At 44.8% G+C, this 21,847-nt stretch overlaps 1 protein-coding gene across 1 annotated transcript in view; it reads right to left on the reverse strand.

The window, feature by feature from the left end:
* PLCD4 (phospholipase C delta 4) overlaps nucleotides 1-21,139 on the reverse strand; it is a 63,916-nt gene extending 42,777 nt beyond the window's left edge. Inside the window, exons 1-9 of the mRNA XM_056861300.1 lie at nucleotides 21,080-21,139; nucleotides 15,017-15,175; nucleotides 12,608-12,836; nucleotides 11,235-11,364; nucleotides 9,151-9,382; nucleotides 7,589-7,790; nucleotides 5,446-5,590; nucleotides 3,151-3,303; nucleotides 1,224-1,394 (exon numbers count right to left, since the gene is read on the reverse strand). Coding sequence (XP_056717278.1) covers nucleotides 1,224-1,394; nucleotides 3,151-3,303; nucleotides 5,446-5,590; nucleotides 7,589-7,790; nucleotides 9,151-9,382; nucleotides 11,235-11,364; nucleotides 12,608-12,836; nucleotides 15,017-15,175; nucleotides 21,080-21,104 — 1,446 coding nt within the window. The 5' untranslated portion in view covers nucleotides 21,105-21,139. The remainder of the gene's footprint in view (nucleotides 1-1,223; nucleotides 1,395-3,150; nucleotides 3,304-5,445; nucleotides 5,591-7,588; nucleotides 7,791-9,150; nucleotides 9,383-11,234; nucleotides 11,365-12,607; nucleotides 12,837-15,016; nucleotides 15,176-21,079) is intronic.
* Between the last annotated feature and the right edge of the window lie 708 nt (nucleotides 21,140-21,847).

Raw genomic sequence — 21,847 nt, forward strand, 5'->3', positions numbered from 1 at the left:
CAACTTCAGCCTCCTATTTGGAAGGCAGTTTCTCAAGAGCTAGTTGCAGAGGGTAAGCTGGAGACATATACAAATGCAAAATAGGCAGTCTCCTTGCGATTCATATGCAGATTGAGCCAGCTTCAAGCACACATGAAAATGTCCTTTTAAAATCCAAGCCTCTTGCATGGGATGAAACCGGCTTCTATTCATTCCAATGGGTGGATGGGGGGGACCCCTTCCAGACCTCATAACACCAGAACCCCTGACCCAATCTTCACCAAACCTGGGGGTTCTTGCAAGGAGGGTCCCTCCATGCTACCCTGAAAATCTGGGACCTCCAGCTCAAAAGATGCCCCCCCAGAGCCACGGAAAGCCGCAAATGAGTTTAAATGGCTTTAAATGGCCGAATTTTTCGGGAATCCCGAATTTAAACCCGAATTCCTACCTACCCCTACATAGGGGAATTTGGGGTTCTCCGGGGGAAAAAGGCCACTTAACCGTGAATCCGAATTAAAATGATTTTTTAAAAATTCAACAGCCCTAGCAAGCGGAGTCAGAGAAGAGAAGGAAAAAAGATACACTTATTACAGTGAGAACGCTCTGAGATGGCTGACTACAGATCCCCTGATGAGGCTGCATGTGAAACATTTAAGGATCTTCAAGTGATACATAATAAAATGTCTTTTTCCACTGCACCATTGGGGTTTTTCTTCTTTGATTCTGTATTGGTACATCCTCTTTTGTTGCACTTGCAATGTGCACGCAGACATGGAAGTAACTCCCACATAGGGTTATCCTCTTTTTTTTCTCTTTCTGGCAGGGTTCTCTAGTGTTAATTGACACATGGCTAATGGAAATTCAAAAGGGGAATTTTTCCTGGCACACAGGTGTTGCAGCTGTTGAATTTCTTTCTTTAATGCAGCTGGAATTTTAAAGTGGTATTCCTAAAAAATAAGAACTGGCTCTCATTTCAATATCACAGATTAGAAGATGGGTCATAGGATAGAAGCATCTTTTAGCTTCCTAGATAGAGCCGGTGACTCCAAATAATTTAAAAATTGTATGTATTGGGGTATGAGCAAGTTTGCCCTGTCTTCACAGTGGGTTTTGGTAGCCTCTGGAGAATCATCAAAGCTCACCCTCCCCCCACCCAAACTACCATACATGTAGGAGTATTCAGCTACTACTCCTGGGGTTGGCACTGTCTGAAAAGGAACCACCTGCCCAGGACACTCACCTACCTTCTCTTTCTTTTTTGCTTCATTGCGCAGGATTTCCTCTTCTGCCTCTTCCTCCTCCTCCTCCTCCTCCTCAGAATCCTCTCCCTCAGGCTCCTCATCTGGCCGTCCAATCAGAGAATCCTCTAGGCACCCGATCTTTTTCCCCTTCAGAATGACCTTGCCTCTCAGTTCCTGTGTCAGGACACAGAGCCAGTAGCAAGGCAGAAATTGGGCTTTTCATCGTGGGGGAGGGGATCCCCCTGTTTCCAGCAGCTCCATCTCAGTCTAGCAGCCATTTTCTGGTGAGTCTGCCAGCAAAGCTACATCTTTCATTGGTTCTTGTAGGTTATCCGAGCTGTGTGACCGTGGCCTTGGTATTTTCTTTCCTGACGTTTCACCAGCAGCTGTGGCAGGCAGCTTCAGAGGAGTAACACTGAAGGACAGTGTCTCTCAGTGTTACTCCTCCGAAGATGCCTGCCACAGCTGCTGGCGAAACGTCAGGAAAGAAAATACCAAGACCATGGTCACACAGCCCGGATAGCCTACAAGAACCAATGAACTCTGACCGTGAAAGCCTTCGACTACATCTTTCACTATAGCCATGTCAACCCCTCATCTACTTCTAGCAAACATCTTTCTGAATCAGCATGTTGATGCATTGACACTAAATGGTCAATATTCTAATGTCCCTTTGATTATCCCAGCTTATGGTGTCGGCTCTCCTTGTACAAAAGGATATTGCAGAGCTGGAAAAGGGGCAATCAAGATGACTAAGAAGTTGGAGCACCTTTCCTATGAGGAAAGATTAAAGAGAATGGGACTTTCCAGGTTAGAAAAAAAGGGGGGCATGATAGATTTATGATATTACACATGGAACACAAAGAATGGATAGAGATAACTTTTTCTCCCTCTCTTATAATACTAGAACTCAACAACAGATAAAAGGAAAAACTTTAATCAATGATTGATTAAAACATGGAATTTGCTGCCAGAGCGTGGAGCAATGGACATAAGCATAGATGGCCTTAAAAGGGGGATTAAACAGATTCATGGAGGACAGGTCTCTCATGGGCTACTAGCCATGGAGACTGAAGGCGCTTGCACATTCAGAGGCAGTATACACCTGGAGACCAGTGCCAGGGGGCAACATCAGGGGAAGGGGCCTCAGCCTCTGTGCCCTGTGGTTGGACCTCCTGAGGAACTGGTGGGTCACAGTGTGGAACAGGATGCTGAACAAGATGGGCCCCTCCTCACTGGTCCTGCTCCAGCAGGGCTCTTCTTTCGTTCATATGTTCTCCATCTTTCACTACAAATTTATTTACCAAACTGCTTAGTTGCCCCCAGTACATCTCCCTTCTGCCTTGACATCTTCCGGTGCAAACCAGTCCTTCCATTTTCCCCATTGTCTCCCTAAAGTTCCCATCAAACATTCCTTTAAAAAAAAACACTTCCTACAAACACTCCTTTTGAACCCACACCCCAGTCTTTCTACCTGTCTTAATCCTTTTTTTTTTTTTTTGCCATAAAGTCACAGCTGAGTTATGGCGACCCCGGGTGGGGTTTTCGAGGCAAGAGACGTTCAGAGGTGGTTTGCCATTGCCTGCCTCTGCATCACGACCCTGGTATTCCTTGGAGGTCTCCCATCCAAATACTAGCCATGGTCAGGGCTGAGAGTGTGTGACTGGCCCAAGGTCACCCAGCCAGCTTCCGCGGCATGAGTGGGGATTTGAACCTGGGCTTCCCAGGACCTAGTTTAATGCTTTAACCATACCAGCTCCCCTCATTTCTCTCATCTTTGACTCCTACAACTACCATTATTAAAGGTTCAGGCCGATAAAGGACATCAGGGCACACAAATGTTGTTGAGCTGGCTCTACCTCCTGTAATTGTGATTTGGCTACTTAAGCTTAGTCGGAGAGAAATCCGTTGACCCACGCCCTACCCCTACCTCAGGAGAAGGCAGCTGCACAGGGACTCGCCCGTCCGTGGTGGTGGTGAGGAGCTGCTCTCCGAGAATGCTTTTCAGCTGCTGTGCCATGGCATCCTGCTGCTCGATGCTGCAGTGGTTCTCGATGGATAGGAGGACGGGATAATCAGAAACCTGCAAGACCAACCCCACAAGAAGATAAACGAAGCAATGATGGTTCAAGAGTTGGATACAGAGCACAGAGGCTTTTTCAGCCCTGGCCCAGCCTGGCGGAGCCCCGTCTCTCCCCAGGCCAGGGCCCCGCAGGATCTGACGCGGTTCCACAGGGCCAGCGAGGCCAAAATGTTCCCCCAGCCCTGTGGTCGAGGGCAGCGACGGTTTCCGTCAAAGCTGGCCTCCCCGTACCCCCCCTCTTCTTTCCTTCTCCTCTTCTATCGGGGGGCCCCGATCGCTTTCTCCTGGACTGGTCTGTGTGCAGACAAGGAGCGCCTGCTTGTTTTAATTTTAGAAGCTTGTGGTTTTAAATTAGGATTGAATTTCCCTTGTATTTTATTGTTGTTTATAATGTTTTACTTGATGTTAGCTGCCCTAAGCCCGACTTTGGCCAGGATAGAGGGCGGGACAGAAGTCCAAAGATAAAAATAAAACAAATAAAGAAGGGACTAAGAATGCTGTAAATGCCACTGAAAACTGAAGAACATCCTGAAGGGCCAGTAAGTGGCTCTTATACCCATGATAAATTGATTCCTGGGTCAGAGACAATGGAGGAGGGAATGAAGGTCATCGCTAGGATGTGTCAAAAACCACAGCATCACTGCAAATCACTGCATTCCCCTCCCCCAACTGCCATTTCTGACCTCAGAAAAGTTTATTCTCTGGGTTGTGGAAAACTAGTGGGTCAATAGCCACAACGTGGACCATGAGGCTGCAACATAGCAGGGGAAGGGGATGAAATTGCCCCCTTTTTTGCCTTTTCTGTCAGAGCAGCGCCACAGATGGGAGGAAGAGAATTACTCCACCCCCTTCCACCTTCCCATATGCAACCTCACAACCCACCCACGGTTCCTGTGACCCTATGAAACGGCTGCTGGGGGAGTGGGGAAAGCAGCAATGGTCTGCAATTCTTGTGTGTAGGGATCACAGGATCCAATTCATTGTTGTGCTCCCAAGCTCCACTACAGGTTAAGAGATGTGATGAATGATCAAGTGGAAATATACTGAGGCATTATAACTTTGGCATACAGTATGAAGAACAGGGAATGTTCATCATAAATTAAATTCATAAATTAAATGAACTATAACAAATACACCCAGAACACACCATTTTTAAACCTGTTCCGTTGAAGTATTTCCTCCATAACCCAATGCGCTGTATAGTTAAATCTGTGTGTGTGCACAGGGCAGAGCATTTTTAGTTTATCTGGAAATCCCTTTTAGTAAAATTCTGCTTCAGGCATTTAGGGAAAAGGAGACATCTTACTGTTTCATCAGACTTCCACGGTAATGTCATCTTACGAAAAGTCCACCTTAAACTGTTACCATATTGCCTTTTTCATATATGATTTTTGTAAATTGGATTAATACACTACACACACACACACACACACATTGTTGAGTCATAGGACCCCTTGGGCTGTAATACTGAGTTTTGAGTATGCTAGGAATGGACAAATTACAGTATAGCAGCCACACGAAGTTCATGGGATATTTTCATAGGCCTGTAAGCTGCTTAAAATGTTTCTAGAACATCACATCAGCCCACTTGTCTCCCACCAAAACTGTTAAGCAGTTAAAGGGCTGAGGGCATTATGACAGCAGCAGGATAGGACAGAGGGCCACCCCCTGCCCTCCACCAGCAGCCAGGGGGAACCTGGCCACCCCTAGCTTCACCCACAGCAGGCAGCAGCTTCTGCTTGGTCCCCAGCACCACTGCCTTCCCCAAACGAGCGTGCCAGATGTCACATGGGACTGCAGATGCTAGAAACAGGAAGAACTGCCATGCAACCAGGAGCCCTCAGAAGTGGATGGAGATCCAGATGAGGCCCTTGGGCTCAAAGCGTTGTCCAGCCCTGAGGTAGACAAATGATGGAAACCCTCTACTTCAGAATTCCCCACCATAAGCAACATGGCAGTCCTCATTCCAGTAATGGGACTGTCGAGGGTCACCTGCCCACGTTCCCTCTTGGCTACATACATTTTTTCCCTTTTGATACTGTAGTTTTCCCTTCATGCATCCTCTGCCATTCCATCCAGGTCATCCCTCCACTCTGGCAGAGGAAAGCCACTTGTCCCTGGTGACAGAAGAGTTCAATCTACCTGGAAAGCATATTTCTCAACAGTTGACACTACTTCCCGGAAGGGGATCTTGGAGGTGAATGTATGGCCATGGTAGACAATGGGCTCCCCACTAGGCCCATCCCAACAGTCTACCTCTAAGCATCGGCAGCCACGCTTCAGAGCCCTGCAGGAGGAAGAAGACAATTAATGAACCCTCCCTGTCTTCCCAGTGTATGGGAAACACCTTCAGCTGCTAGCCTATATCATGGGGAACCCGCTTTTTATTTGTCTGTACACTCACTGCTAAGTTGTTTGAGGAGAAAGACCCTAGCCATACCTCACTTTTGTTCATCTGAAAAACAGCACGGATAGCTCACAGTAGCTCACCACCTTCTGCCTGAATAATGCCTAGGAAAAGGGCAATAAACTGTTGGCTGAGGTAGTATGAAAACAGAGTTTTCAGTTGGTCCTTCAGCCATAGGGTGAGCCCAGCATTTTCACAGCTTTGCAGATTTGGCACCCATGCATACAAACAATTCAAATGCCAAGTCAGCCATCAGTCTCTTTCCTGTTTTAAGTCAGATTTCATAATTTCCTATTTTCTAAAAAATGCCGCATTAACTTTCATGCCTTTATTTGTTCATTTGCAACATCAGTTTAAAATGAACACTCTAAAAGTTCCTTTTTATAAAAGGAACAGGGTTGTAGTATTAATGTCTGTGAAAAAATAGGTAGTGTTATTGCATTGTTTATTGTACTATATTGCATTGTTTTTCAAATCGGTAGTTTTGTTGATTATTGTATACTCTTTTATTGAGCAATTTAACTTTGTAATCTGCGTTGAGTCGCAGTGAGAAAAGCAGTATATAAATGGAGTGAGTAAATAAATAAATTATATGAAGTATTGCAGGTTCTGGGTGACATCCCAGGAGGCTAGCCTATCAGAACCCTGCACAGCCAGCTTTTCATTTATTTATTTAAAATTTTAAAAATCCTAAATCCCACTTTTCTAGTTGTAAACAGCGATTCAGGGGAGCATAGAGTAGCTTCCGTCACAGAACTGTTTTTCAGAGAGTGATAAGACAGTGAATGTGGTAAAGCTACTTCCAGCTCAGCCCCACTGTCCTATCTATATTAAATGTGTCTTCACCTTAAATGTGGGAAGCAAACAACATCAGTTCTTTTATTATACTCTCATAGCATGATCAGTTGCCATTTTTCCTGAGGCTCTTGTGCCTAACACTAGTGTGATGGTGAGAAGCACAACTGGAACGATTTTTCTTGCTATAATGATGAAAGAAAAGCAGCATCTGTTGAGCTTCTCAGCACTGTGCAACTGTTAAAGTCACTGGAGGTTCTACTGGGAAGGAGGAGCACTCCTGAATGCTATGTCTGTCCTGCGAGTGGCTTGACTAGTCATGGCCCTGTAAGGGCAGGGCAGATGAGTGGGAACAGGCAGGAGTCTGAAGTAGCATGAAATTGCAGGAGTTCATGGACTGCAGGGTTTGGATGGGCACTGAATGCTATATTAATGTGCCTTAACTTGCACAGTATTCTAGGCAATTCTGTGTTATGCCATGGGAGGGCTAGGTGCCCTCCTTGTAGGGACCTCAAGGGTGCAAGAAGACAACTCAGTTATCTTGACAGGGTCGGGCTTTTCAATGAAATGGTGAAGTTAATTCTAAAGGCTAGGCAGATACGGGACATGCAGACACAGAAGCAGGGAACAGGGTTGTCAGGGCTGAAGAATTAAACAGGAGCTGGCAGAGCCTGCATCAGAGGAGAAACTGGAAAGAGGAGGAATCCGTGAGTCTTATACAAAAGGTGGTTTGTTGCACAAAGTCTGTTGAGAGACAGTTTATGTAAGGACAAGAAAGGACAGTGACCAACTATTGTGGAGGTGGACCAAGACAAAGATCTAGTAAAAAACGATGTGGACCCTGGGAAGCCTCTGCTCTCCAGCAGAGAATCAAAGGCTCAGCAAGAGAGTTCCAGCCCAGTTTCCAGAAAGCCTAGAATTTGAATCTACCTGTGATTGACAACCCTGAAACTCTTGCATCCCTGCCACGAGGTACCAATTGAATATGTGAGCAAAAGGTTTTAGGAAAGAGCTTGTATATGATTTTGCTGAGGGAGGGGAATTTACGGATTTACTTTGATGCCTGTACATTGATTGCGATACCTGATATATCCCTCAATGCTGCTCTGCCCTCGCAGTTGGTCCTCCATCAGGTACGTGTTGTGGGAAGAGGAGATAAAGTAATGGCAGAGGGGCTGCGACATGTCCTGGAAGACCCTCCTGTGCTCAGGGTTGAAGATGGCACCGTCTGGTGAGCAGAGGTACGTGAGGAATCCATCTATGCTCAGGACGTGGCGAGCCTTGGCTGCAGGGAAAGAAGGCCAGTGGAAAGAGAAAACAAAATCAAGGGAGATAGGTCTCCAAGCAACAATTTGAGGAAAAGGTACAGGGCTTTGAATTGGACAGAGTCAATGAACTCGTCCAAGGAAACAGGAGTAACTAGGAAAAAGCAGGCATGGCAGCAATTTCTATGGAAATAGATGTCACAAGAATGATAAACATAGTGATAATTTTTTTTAGAAATCTAGTGAAACTAGAACAAACAGGAATCTTGTGGCACCTTAAAGACCAGAAAAATTTGTTTTAGCTTAAGCTGTCATGGACTACAGCCTGCTTCATTAGATGCATAAGGTGGAAGCTCAACTGGTAGACATGGTTATGGAGAAAAAACAAGGGGGGCAGGGCCAGAATGCATGCGTGGGGGGGTGAGTTCTTAGCCAGTGTGTCCTCATTTCATCCCTGCAGGCAGAGGCAGCAGGAGCTGGCCCCAACCACATGGAGCAGGAGCAACTCCAGCGTGTGGCTGGACGGCTACGCCCGGTTGGTGCAACTGACCATCCTGTTCCACCAGGTGAACAAGTGCACCACTGGTTTGATGCCTGCCTGCTTGCCCACGCCGGGGGCGGGAGGGTTATCTGGGCATCTGCCTGCTTGGGGCTTAGTCGGTACCCCCTCACCCTTCTAGTTCTTTCCCCTCTTAAGTCCTGCATAAAACATGTAGGGCGGTAAAGTGCCGGATCGGGGCATTACTGGACCAGGCTCCTTTGCCTACAAGCCCTGAGCGGCTTGTCGCTCACTCCGTCTTGTGTTTACTGCCCTGCCTGAATCTCTCAGGCCCAGCTGGGGATGGCAGAGCTCAAAAGCAAGTCACTCTACATGGCAGACACTCGGAGCCGTCTCCGGTCGTGCCTCTTGGCTAAATGTTTGACCAAATATAGCAGGCTAATTTTTAAGTTGATAATTTTGTATGGCCCGTGAATGATGTTATAAATATCCAAATGGCTCTTGGCAGAAAAAAGGTTCCCCACCCCTGGGCTAGAATCACACACATACTCTGTCCCACCATGCATAGCAGGCAGATTTACAATGCAATCCTAAGCAGAGTTTCACCTTTCTAAATCAAATGAAGTCAATAGATGGTAAGTCTGGAGTTGAACTCTTGAGTTTAAGGCTTTGAACAGTATGTCTTGAGTCTAAGGAAATAAGGTGGGCTATAAATATTTTATATTAATAAGAACACTGTAGCTAAGGATTGCACTGTCAGAGTTACATTGAGCAAAGTGCTAGGGATGCCCTTTTAGGATTCCAGGGCCAACCTGCACTAGCCCTTGATGTTTGTCCAGAGTGTGGATGGACCCAACAGCTCTTCACACACACACCCCCACCTGTGTCAGATGGCTCATATCTATCAATCAGCTCCATGGCCAACTCCTCAAGGCCATTGCTCTCCATCTGCTCCTGCTCCAAGAAGTCCACAAACTCCAGCAGCGTCAGCTTCTTGCCATCCTTGGAGTAATCCTGGAAGATCTTGAGTACCTCATCTCGCTGAGTTAGCGCTTTGTAGAATAGCACAAACTCCTCCCCTTCCAGTGTCCCTGTCTCGGATTTGTCAGCCATCTGCAAGGAATGGAAGGGTCTCACTACTGGGGTCCTTGCACAGGAAGGAGAGCAGAGGAAATCAAACGAGTGATGTCAGGGATCTAGTGCTATTGATAGTGTCTCTTTGAAACTGGCTACTACTACAATAGCAACGCTAGGTGCTGGGCAGTAATAGAAGTAACGCGGTCCTTGCCCATTTAATCAATACTAAACTAACACAATAGATGTTAGAGGAAGAGGAAGGGAAAAGGGCATGGAGTGAATGTAAAGTTGGCAAGCAAGCAAGATCCAGGAAAGGCTTTGTTAAAGAAGTGGGTCTTTGAGAAGGACATGAAGAATAGAGGAGTGGTGGTTGATTACCAGAGGGGAAATATAGCATTAGAAATACAACAAAGCACACGGACTTCTGCAAAGCAGATGGAATTTAAAAGGAGGCAAACAAGGAGATACTGTTCATTGTCATTCTATCCGATTATAGTCAGACCTGTTCAGTTGCTAGCGATTGTTGTGTTGGTCCCCAGTAACTAGAGAGCAGAAAGTGAAATTGTATCAGCTCAAGGTAGTGCTACCTGTTACATGATCCTTTTTACTGACTTCTTGAATGATATTCAGCGTGGGTGCTGGTGCTGCAACATAAGGGGAAGATCAGCTGGCCTTGTGTGTCCCATTTAGCCTTTTCCTCTTGTGTAATTTGCTAGCTGAAAATCTCCACCCCTAGGCCCCACACTGCTTTATGTCCTATTGGGGAATAATATATATTATAAAAGTTCTCCTCAGAAATAAAAGCAGCTAGGGAGTATCAATTTTTAGCTGGAAAATAAAATAAGGGGGAAAGATTAAATAGCTCCCTTACTGTCATACCCAGGCTTCCCCTTATATTGCAGCCCTAGCAGCTACATTGCATATTTTATTTTAAACATCAGTAAGAAGGATCAGTGTGTAATGTGTAGTTGGTATTGAACTCGAGTGGAAAAAATGTGCAGACAACACAGATTCTTACCATCAGGGATGAACTAAAGGTTGAGAGACGATGGCATGTCAAGGCCACCCAAGTGAGGACTTATCACTTGATCCCAACATTCTGTCCACTGAAAGGATTCTGGGTCCCTGGCTGGCTTATTGTAAATGCCAGTGAGGGTTTGATCAGTTGGAGCTGTGGGGATATGCCATATGTTTGTCCTTCTACCCTAACCCTCCAATAATCGACCAGGATAGCTTGGGCTGGGGATATTTGTTCCACGCAACTGTGTCTACTGCTCTCCCTTCTGGATAGAGCAACCAAATCATTCTCACAAGTTATATCTGTTTGCATTTTTTTAAAACAGTTTTGCATCTGTAAGAGGCAAATGAAAGTCCATACACTTGTTACTTGGACATTCAATTTTTAAAAAGCTCTCTGACATATTAACATTGACATGTGACACATTCCATCCTACTTTTCTTTTCTGTACCCCCTTTATTATGAAAGTAAATAATTTTTTTAAAAAAACAACAACATTGAAATGGACACATTCCAGATTAAAAGGGTATGGGTCAGGGCTCTGAGCCAGGGTGGCCTCGCCCTAAAACCTGGGATTCACAAAACAGAGGAGGCCTGACTCTTCTGCATCCCACCAGTTGCCCACACTGCAATTAGCATTGGGGTTTTTGGCCTGTATGCACTGCAGAAACCTCTTGAGCAATGAAATAAAGTTGGCCCTTTGATTATCTCAGTTTTGGTGTTGGCTCTCGTTTGTGGACAAAGCAGAGAGTTTGACCATCAGCAATGGGGCTAAGAAAGTAACAGGTTGTTGCTACCGTACAAACATGAGCATGGATGTCTCTGGGTAGTCCACTTCCAGAGTTCCCCCATTCCTACACACAAATTCACCTGGAAGAGCCGGAAAGCATGGTCTTCATTCATATCCACATTCATCATCCTGAGCAAGTGCTGGACCTCCTTGAAGTTCATGCGCCCATCCTTGTCCTTATCAGCTTTTTGGAACCAATCACAGATCCATGTGCAGGCCAAAACATAAGTTAAGGAAAATAGATTCTTTGGAGTTGAGTAGAACTCTCTCTTCAAAGGAGAAATTAAACTGGCATAGAACACCTTTTAGCAAGGGAGAAAAGAGTTCTGCCACAAGACTATGAACACCAACAGACCTGTCTTGGGAGGTGTGAAAGCTCCCTGATAAGTTATTCTTTGGGTTTCCCTTAAGATTCCTCAGATGGTGCACCTGAAGAGGAAACCTCAAAGTTTCTTTGAACTTTTGTTTTAGATAAATTTCAGAGCCAGCTCCAGCCTACCTAAAGTACAGAGAGGGAGAAGAAAAAGTGTGAAGTTAGACAGATATTCTCAGCATGGCAGAAGTAGTATCAATTGTTGTGAAAACAAAAGTTCAATCAACTTTCATCATATTCAGAATGTCTGTCTGTCTGCATCTAAAGAACCCACAGAAGACTCTCAACTCCATTAGCACCACAACCTGCTGTTTCCAAGCCAAGTGTAGGTTGGCCAATGTAGGTTGCTGACTCCTTGAGACACACCAAAGTATTGGACCTGGTTTGCTGCATCAATTGATTTTGCAGTAGCCCTTCATTCAACTTTTGTGTCTTGCTTTATAGCGGATTTGAAGGAGTTTTAGGCATAGCCTACTTTCAGTTTTGCCACAGTTCTGAAGGATTCATTCAAGAGGAGCACAGCCTCAAGTCAGGTCACAGATAAGTGCTTATTTACACATTCTGAGATGGCCTGGATCTAGTTGACAGTTTCTTTGGTTGGTAAATATTTTATAGTTAAGCACAGAAATGGCTACTGTGTTGTTCTCACAACAGAATACCCCATAATTATTCAGAATTCATATGAACAGTTTTACTTAAGGTGGTGTTTACAAAATGGAGAAGAGACACTATTGATGTAAAATAGAATGACAGGCAAAATGGAAAAAACAGGGAAGATCTGGATGGGGAGAAGAGAGCCACAAGGGGCCAAAATGGAAGCAACTAATGGGTGGGGGGAGTTGTGGAGAAGAATGCTGTATGTAGGGATAAATGAAGGTCTGGAGAACAAGAATGGAAAAATGTAAGGGGAGCAACAGTGCTGCCGATATAAAGTTGCTGTGGCATTTGTTAATGCAGGAACATGTATTCAATATATCTTTAACATTTGGACGAAACTGGAGCTGAGTTTCCAGAGTCAGCTTTCCACTTTTTGTTGGAAGGGCCCTGAAATAGGCAGTGGATAGCTACCTGAAAGGATATTGATCTATCTTTTCCTTCTGATCCATGTTAGTGACCACTTCCACAAGGCGTTGCAGGCCTTGGATCCAACATTGAGCTTCTTCAGCTGAGCTAGCAATTAGGTCCAGGTTGCCACGACGCCCATGGAAAACGATGGTGAAACAACATTCAGGTGGGAATTCCTCAGCTAGACTCTGTAATACCTCCGATTGGTGACCCTCGCGCACAGTCTCCACATCGCTCACTGAAACTGGGAGAAGGACAGCCAGGCAGACTTCACGTGGAGTTTAATATTACAGAATTATTCCCTTGCCCTCCCAGGCATGACAGGAGCCGGAGCATCATTACCTGACTACTCATCAGTTCACATATACAGCGATCTATTCAGCCTGCCAGCTTAACTAACCATCCTATGCCTGCCTCTCATGCAAGAAGAAGGTTTTTGTGACCGTTTTGGCCACCACGGAACATGATACACAGAAGAAGAGAGGCAATACCTTTTATTGCATTAACTAATACTGGGAACAGGAAAAGAAATTAAGGCACACTCAGCATAAACAGATAGTGGCAAGTTCAAAGCCAGCAGAAGACATTTTCAGCAGTGTGTCATTAGCTGAAGTCAGAGCAGAAGGGCCAGAGTGCAGAGAAATTCCCAAAGGAAACAAAAGGTCTCTCTATGGCTGACAGAATGAAAACATGCAGCACTACAACGGATTATACAACCAACAGAAGGAAGCTGTTCGTAGGCTCTTATTGAGGACTAAATCTAAATTCTGACATTAGAAGCTAGGGTTGAATGTATTTCTTACCCATCCCTCTGAAACAGGCTTAACATTTTGGGTCTTCCACTCAGGGCTGGCCCAACATATTTTGGCCCTGAGTCAGAATATCCAAATTGCATCTTCACAATAATAAATTAAATAACTGTTAATTAAATAATTGTTAATTGGTACTCTTTAATGATACCCTAAATCTGCCACTTAAAGGAACCACCTCACACTAGGGCATAGTATTTCAGACCTGAAAGACTAGGCTCAGTAGACTTTGGGGATGACTCATACTTTGGCATTTCTTGTGCCTTCATAAATATATCTTGCAGAAACCACAATTCAGTAAATACGTGCACACATACAGACACACAAATATGCATGCATCATATGCTAAGCAAAATTGTTTATAGTGCATCTGTTACAGCTAGATATAAAAATTTCCATAAATTTTGAAGCCATGAAAAAAACACTCCCTGCCCAGAAAAAAAAATATTTTTTTGGAGAAATGTGAAATGTATGTAATACTTGTATATCAAATTTATTTCACTCCTTTAACAACATAAAGTGCATAATGTATAACTTAGCATATAAAAATGTACTATTTGGTATATTTCTATGTACTATGATGGCATTTTAAAATATAAATGACTTAGTTTTCTACAAGCAAAATTGCAAATATACCTAATACTTGAGAGAGGCCTGCTGTACCCTGTGCTACCTTAGCACATCTATCTTAATTTTTGCCATCTGAGAGGTAGGTAGGAAAAAATAAACAATGACATTGGAAAACAAATTTTGTAGTAAACAAAAGAAATAGTCACAACAGAACTACCAACATATTTCTATATCAAATTAAATGTCATAACTGAACTCTTTAATAATTTCACAACATAGCATCTTAATAGTAGCCAAAATTATTCACATTTTAAAAAACTCATCCTTGATAATGACGTGTGTTTGTGTATAGTATACACAAAAATTATCGTCATCTAATGCTGTAGATTGTCTTATATTAAAATTATTCATTTTGAGTGACTAAAATCTTGTAGTAAAAGCATCCACCCTGACCTGGAGGGCCCAGGCTAGCCTGATCTTGTCAGATCTCAGAAGCTAAGCAGGGTCAGCCCTGGGTAGTATTTGGATGGAAGACCACCAAGGAAGTCCAGAGTTACTGTGCAGAGGAAGGCACTGGCAAACCACCTCTGTTAGTCTCTTGCCATGAAAACCCCCCAAAAGGGGTCACCATAAGTCGGTTGCGACTTGACGGCACTTTACACACACAAAAGCATTCAATTCCAAAACAGAATATATTTTGTAGGATTTTTTAGTGCCCCCCCCACCTCCCAAGAGAAAAACAGGTTTCTCCCCACATTTTTAGGGAGGTGGGGGACAGGCCTTCACAACAGCTCCAGATCTGCACAGCCCAGGACTTTATATCAAACAAAATAATCTTTTGCTTCAGAAAAGTTGTAGTATGTATTCTGGCAGCTACTGATTTTGCCAGACCTTCATGTGGAAGTTTATACCATCTGCACAAATCTGTACACATGTGCAAGCATTTGTTCATTGTACTGTACATTTGTTTCCATGTCAAACGCAAAGGCATTGTTGCATAAGGAACTAGCCTTGTCAACAAAACAAAGTGGGGGACCAAACTCACAAGCAGACTTGGCATTTCCAGACTTCTTGGACCTGTACCAAATGGTCATGCAGTCATCCTGCAGCCTGAAGTACCGCAGTTTCTTCCAATTCTTGGACTTCACTTTACGCATCATTGTCCCTTGCTGCATCTGTTCAAGATTGCCATCCAGACGAAGCCCTGATCAGGTGAGAGAGGGGCAGGCCCTTCAGGTAAGGTGCATGAAGGCCAACACCGATGTTTGTCCCTCCTGAGTCAATCATATATGCCTGATTCTTGTAGGTTATTCGGGCTGTGTGACCGTGGTCTTGGTATTTTCTTTCCTGATGTTTCGCCAGCAGCTGTGGCAGGCATCTTCAGAGGAGTAACACTGAAGGGCAGTTCCACATTAACATACCACACCCTCATTAGCACATTATCTTGATACTTACAGGACAATGATGAGCACATTACCTTTGATACTTTTTACAGGACAATGACTCAGCTCAAACCCAACCCCTTTCTGACTATATATTACTCTTCCTACTCACTTGACACTGAGAGACACTGTCCTTCAGTGTTACTCCTCTGAAGATGCCTGCCACAGCTGCTGGCGAAACGTCAGGAAAGAAAATACCAAGACCACGGTCACACAGCCCGGATAACCTACAAGAACCAATGAACTCTGACCGTGAAAGCCTTCGACAATATATATGCCTGGGTTTAGCGCCCCCATAAGGGACAGAGTCAGCAAGACAGAAGCTTATGCTATGGGATCCCAAAAGGAAATCCAGAGGGAGTCATTAATAGTTCAATTGTTGGGGAAACACTGTGATGAGGCTGAATGAAATACATTCTTAGGATCATACTGGTTGGAAGTTAAAATCCTATTTTGTTTCCAGCCTCCTCCAGCTATGAATAGACGTCCAATCCTTTGGATCAAAGGTGACAGGATATAATCACCTGTCGTGCTGATGAATGAAAACATTGGTTGCAGGGCTGAAATTTAATTTAAGAGGGATTAATTTCCTTAAATTTCAAATTAAATTATTTTGATTTCAAAATCTGACTTTCAAATTTGATAGATTTCAAATTTCAGAATCAAAACTAGATACCAACATTGCATTGTTTGGGGGTTTTTTTTTCCCCCCATGGGAGATGTTTTCTGGTTGATAATACAAGAAATTTGTATACATTTTACTAAATGAGAACATAAAAATGCCACATACTGTCGAATACTGAATGACATATCAGACACTGTAAAATCTTTACTGCTATAGCAGAATCATTGGATGTTAAATGTTGGTTCTCAGTATTCACACATCCAGAGAATACTCTAAGAATATTTGCTGTCTAAATTAACAAAAGATAATTTTTAACAAAATCTTTCTGGACAAATTAATTTCAGCTCTATGCAGCCCACAAACCAAAGTCAGCAGCCTTTCCATCTATGCGACACAGGCAATTTTTGGTGGTGGATACAGCAAGCCACTTTCCCATTAGGAATGTTCATCTGTTTCAAGCGAGCAGCCACTTGCTTTGAAGCCCCAGATTCTGGTTTGGCCTCTTCTCTGCTCATTTCTTCCAGAATAGGAATATTCTGATAACTATTTGGATCCAAACTACTGCACTGATCACAACCTTGTCTTTGGGTTGCAAGCATATACCTATGACTTAACCACTGCTGTGTTTATTCACGAATACAAAAGTGGGCATTGAAAGGAAGAATTATGAGGTCCCTCTTCTTCAGGGAGTCCCTCAAGGAGAAAGGTAAATGGTTTACTTCATGAACAGATTGTATGAAGGAGGAAAAGGTTGTGGTTGAAGCAAATGCAGGGGATGGTGGGCCATGTATTTCTCAGGCCCAGCATTTCTCCAAGAGGGCCTGAGACAGATTGGCTTGTGCAGGGGGAGACTGGCTCTTTCACTTATCAGGAACATTCCCAGTGGGCTGCTGCCCTAGAGGGCCAGTGGTGGCCAGGAATGATTTTTATTTTATTTATATTTAGAGTAATAACTACGGCTGCCAGGTTGGTGGTTTTGGCGGGTGGCCGTCAATTCACCCGGCTGCTCTGGAGTGGCGATCGCCCCAGCCCCGCCCCCTAAAACCTCCCCTGCCCCCCTTGGAGAGGGGGGACCTGGCAACCCTATTCATAACCTAATCTCTTCCTGGCCAAAGCCAGGCTCAGAGCGGCTCACATCAGATCAAAAACAGAATATAGTAGATACAAAATACAATAATTTCATATTCCAATTAAAAAACAGTATCTCTTATTAAAATCAAGTTGGCACCAGTTTATTAGAGCACCAAGGGGAACATTGTGGCTCTGCTGCTAGCCAATGGGCTCAGCTTGCTCCAGGGCTTGTAATGTCCCAGTCTGTCCTGGGGTCTAAAGAGAAGATATGCTGACTGGCTTCTATAGCTAGAGGGCATCCACTGGCCCGGTGAAAGCAAACAGGAGTCTTGTGACACCTTATGGTCACAAGCATGGTGCAGTGGTTAAGAGTGGTGGTTTGGAGCGGTGGACTCTGATCTGGAGAACCGGGTTTGATTCCCCAACTCCTCCATACGAGCGGCGGAGGCTCATCTGGTGAACCGGGTTGGTTTCCCGCCCACTCCTCCACACGAAGCTAGTTGGGTGACCTTGGGTTAGTCACAACTCTCAGTCTCACCTACCTCACAGGGTGTCTGTTGGGGGGAGGGGAAAGGAAGGGGATTGTAAGCCGGTTTGATTCTTCCTTAATGGTGGAGAAAGTCGACATATGAAAACCAACTCTTCTTCTTAAATACAAACAATGTTTTTATTCTAGCATCAGATGCACAATGAACAGTGCCCATACAAAGCAGAGTTATTATATTCTAAGCCCAGGGTGTAACTTTTCTTAGAATTGTATTGGAAGTCATGATCCACAAACATTTATGCTAGAATAAACATGTGTTTCCTTTTAAGATGCCACAAGATTGTGGGAATCCACAGGCCGCAATCCTATCCCCCATGCTCTTCCATCTTTGTGTAAAGCCCTTAGGACAAATAATTCGTAGTTTGGGGGTTGGCTGTCATCAATATGCAGATGATACACAAAGGCCTGACCTTTGTCTACATTTAGATGGAGGTCATCAGTTGAGCAGAGCCGTATCCCTCCCACAGCCCAGTCTGAAACCAGAGTGAACAGGTTCTAAAGCAGATGAGCTATCCAAGAAGACCTGGAGCTGGTCTGCTACTGTTCTCTGAACCACTTTGCCTGGGAAGGGCAGATTAGAGACAGGACAATAACTGGATACATCATTTTTCCGTAGGGATTTTTTTAAGCAGTGGATTTTTTAAAGCCTCTTTGAGTTGTCAAGGGAAGGTGCCTTGAGTTAGTGATTGGTTTATCATAGAAACTAAAGATTTGTTGATGTAGTCTTTACATGATTTTAGAAGCCAGGATGGGCAAGGATCCAGGGCACAAGGGGTGGCCTTCACTGATCCCAAGATTTGCAAAAGTATTACAACTAATTGTCTAGTCCTGATATAATGAAGGCTCAACTTTAGGAGTCAGCAGATGTTGTGTTACTGTCCAGGAACAGACTCAGATGCTGCAGTCTCTGCCGCAGCAGCAGAGTCCAACCCGACCTTCAAAGCCAACAGCCCAGGCATGGATGTCTTCCTGGCTTCCTCTGCCAGCCCCTACCAGAAACCCCCAGTCCCACTTACCTGTGAGGACTGACCCCACAGTCCTGGACAGTACCGGCCCTACCTACTCGCTGTCTCAATGGAAGGTGCAGCAGAAGAACCCTCCTTCCCAAGGCCAGCAGCCCTGCAAAAGCACTGGCTGCCAAGCAGGTAGGAGAAGCTGCCAAATGCCTACACCTGGGAGGCAAGGTCTAAGGTGGAGGGAGTGAGGGAAGGCCAGCAGAGCTGGAGAAGAAGTCTCACAAAGAGCCCTGGAAGGACAGGGAGAGCCGGACCCAGGCTCAGACAAACATGGGTTAACAAAGGGGCAGGGGGAAAGAGAAGCACCTGGGTGAAAGGGTTGGGGGCTGGGATTGAAGGGGGAAATAGGGATAAAAGGCAGCAGAATGAGCCATGCCTGGAAGGAGAGTGGACTGAAGCCTGACTCAGAGAGAGCAATAGGCAGAAGTCCTGGGCTGTAAGACTGGAGAAGCGTTGTCTCCAAGGGTTCTTGTAGGTTATCCGGGCTGTGTGACGGTGGTCAACCAGTATGATCCTAAGAATGTATTTCATTCAGCCTCATCACAGTGTTTCCCCAACAATTGAACTATTAATGACTCCCTCTGGATTTCCTTTTGGGATCCCATAGCATAAGCTTCTGTCTTGCTTCTGTCTTGCTGACTCTGTCCCTTATGGGGGCGCTAAACCCAGGCATATATATTGTCGAAGGCTTTCACGGTCAGAGTTCATTGGTTCTTGTAGGTTATCTGGGCTGTGTGACCGTGGTCTTGGTATTTTCTTTCCTGACGTTTCGCCAGCAGCTGTGGCAGGCATCTTCAGAGGAGTAACACTGAAGGACAGTGTCTCTCAGTGTCAAGTGAGTAGGAAGAGTAATATATAGTCAGAAAGGGGTTGGGTTTGAGCTGAATCATTGTCCTGCAAAAGTATCAAAGGTAATGTGCTAATCATTGTCCTGTAAGTATCAAGATAATGTGCTGATTAGGGTGTGGTATGTTAATGTGGAACCATTGTATCCTGAAGTGATCTATTACCATGTGGAATCCAAAGCTAATCTGCATGGCTGTTGTGGACTGTGGTCTTCGTTAGTCTGGAGTTTTTCAGGACAGGAAGCCAAGCCTTATTCATTCTTAAACTCTCTTCTTTTCTGTTAAAGTTGTGCTGATGTTTATGAATTTCAATGGCTTCTCTGTGCAATCTGACAAAATAGTTGGTAGAATTGTCCAGTCTTTCAGTGTCTTGGAATAAGACCCTGTGTCCTGTTTGTGACAGTCCATGTTCAGCCACTGCTGATTTCTCAGGTTGGCCCAGTTTGCAGTATCTTTCATGTTCTTTTATCCTTGTTTGTATGCTGCGTTGTGTGGTCCCGATGTAAACTTGTCCACAACTGCAAGGTATACAATATACTCCTGCAGAGGTGAGGGGGTCTCTTTTGTCTTTTTCTGATCGTAGCATCTGTTGTATTTTCTTGGTGGGTTTAAACACTGTATGTTTTAAACAAACAGCTGCTGGCGAAACGTCAGGAAAGAAAATACCAAGACTACGGTCACACAGCCCAGATAACCTACAAGAACCGATGAACTCTGACCGTGAAAGCCTTTGACAATATTTTGTCTCCAAGGTCTGCATCCATTCTGAGGCTGGCTCAATTCAGGGATTCTAGGGCTGTCCATACTGGGAAGGGAGAGAAGGACCCCGAGGGCAATCCCCAAATTTACAGTTACCTTATAGAACTAGGATGGTCGTGAACAAGCTGACGCAACAGTAGCAGAGTAGTAACATTTCTTAGTGCTGTCACTGCTGCTTTATAGTTCTTCCAGTGAGCTCTATAACATGATCTTTCAGATTCAGTATGGCTTCTTGGCCAGCGCTGTTCTAGACATCTCCCAGCCCTTTTCAGATCTCCCAGCTTGGTGGTTGTTGTGTATGTATTTAGTAGGGTAGTAAGCAAGGGGAGACTTAGGAGCTTGAGTTCTGCACAAAGGATCCTGAACCCTCCTCGCCCTATTGGCTAAGCAAACGGATCCTATTGGCCCTAAGCCAGCATGTCCCATTGGTCACCAAGAGGGTATTCCCCCTATCACGGATTAGGGGGGGAGTGGCCGCAGGTGGCCAGGGGGCATATAAGCACGGCACGTTCAGTGTGTAAGTTAGTTCTGTGCTGAAATCAAATAAAGCTGTGTTGTTGAATTCCCTCTCTAATCTCGTGAATCCTTCCCACGCGGACTTAACAGTGGTAACCCAGGGGGCTTTCATCCCAAAGGCGGAAGATGTCATTGAGGGGTGACCTTGTCGATAGCTTGGAAGAGGTTCATATTCCACGCTTCTAGTGCGACCTCAACAGAGCGCATGTCTGGAATTCTAAAATCCCCTAGAGCCATGGCCTTGGACCGTCATATCTGGCTTCTTGAAGATTTGAGGAAATACTCACGGGCACTGTAAAGAAGTGAAGCCATGGTTCTTCATTCCCTGTGTTGGCACAGCTGTTACCTACAAGAAGAAAGAGAAGAAGCAAGTGAAAAATGTTGAAGAGAACTTGATCCTTTCAATCATATAAGCCCGGGATTCTTAACACTTTTTATTAAAGGGGCCACCCAAAGAAATTTTCTCTTTGTTCAGACAGATTGATAGATTCTCCATTTCCTCAATTCAGTGGTAAAATCCATATGGTGCGTGTAGAAGATTCCAGGTTCAGTTGTTGGCATTTCCAGGTTAAAGCATCTCAGACACCACAGCTGAGAAAGTGTCAGGCTTCAGCAAATACACAGTGTTTCAGGCAATAGACCTTCAATCCAGGCAGAGCAGCGATTCATAGATTTATTTCAGAAAGTCAGAGATTTCAGTAAGACACGCGCAAGGTTGGAATACATGACAGGGGGAGTGTGGATACATTTATAGGGCTGATACAATAGGGTTACAGGAACAAAGAGACAATGTAGTCGTTTCCTGCCGGTAACGACTTAAGTAAAACTGAAACAGAAACAATCATGAACAATCAGTGGAGGAGATGGCCGAGCTCTCGGCTTTGTGCTCGGGACCCGATATCAGATCGATATCGGGGGGGTTCCCAGTCTCGGACCGCCTGGACCTTCTCGGGGTCCATGATTAACCCATTGGGAGACACTACAAACCCAAGGAAAGCAAGCTTGTCCTGATTAAAGGCACACTTGGACAGTTTGGCGTATAGATGGTGCTCCCT

The sequence above is a fragment of the Euleptes europaea genome, chromosome 15 (assembly GCF_029931775.1).
Source record: "Euleptes europaea isolate rEulEur1 chromosome 15, rEulEur1.hap1, whole genome shotgun sequence".
Taxonomy (NCBI): domain Eukaryota; kingdom Metazoa; phylum Chordata; class Lepidosauria; order Squamata; family Sphaerodactylidae; genus Euleptes; species Euleptes europaea.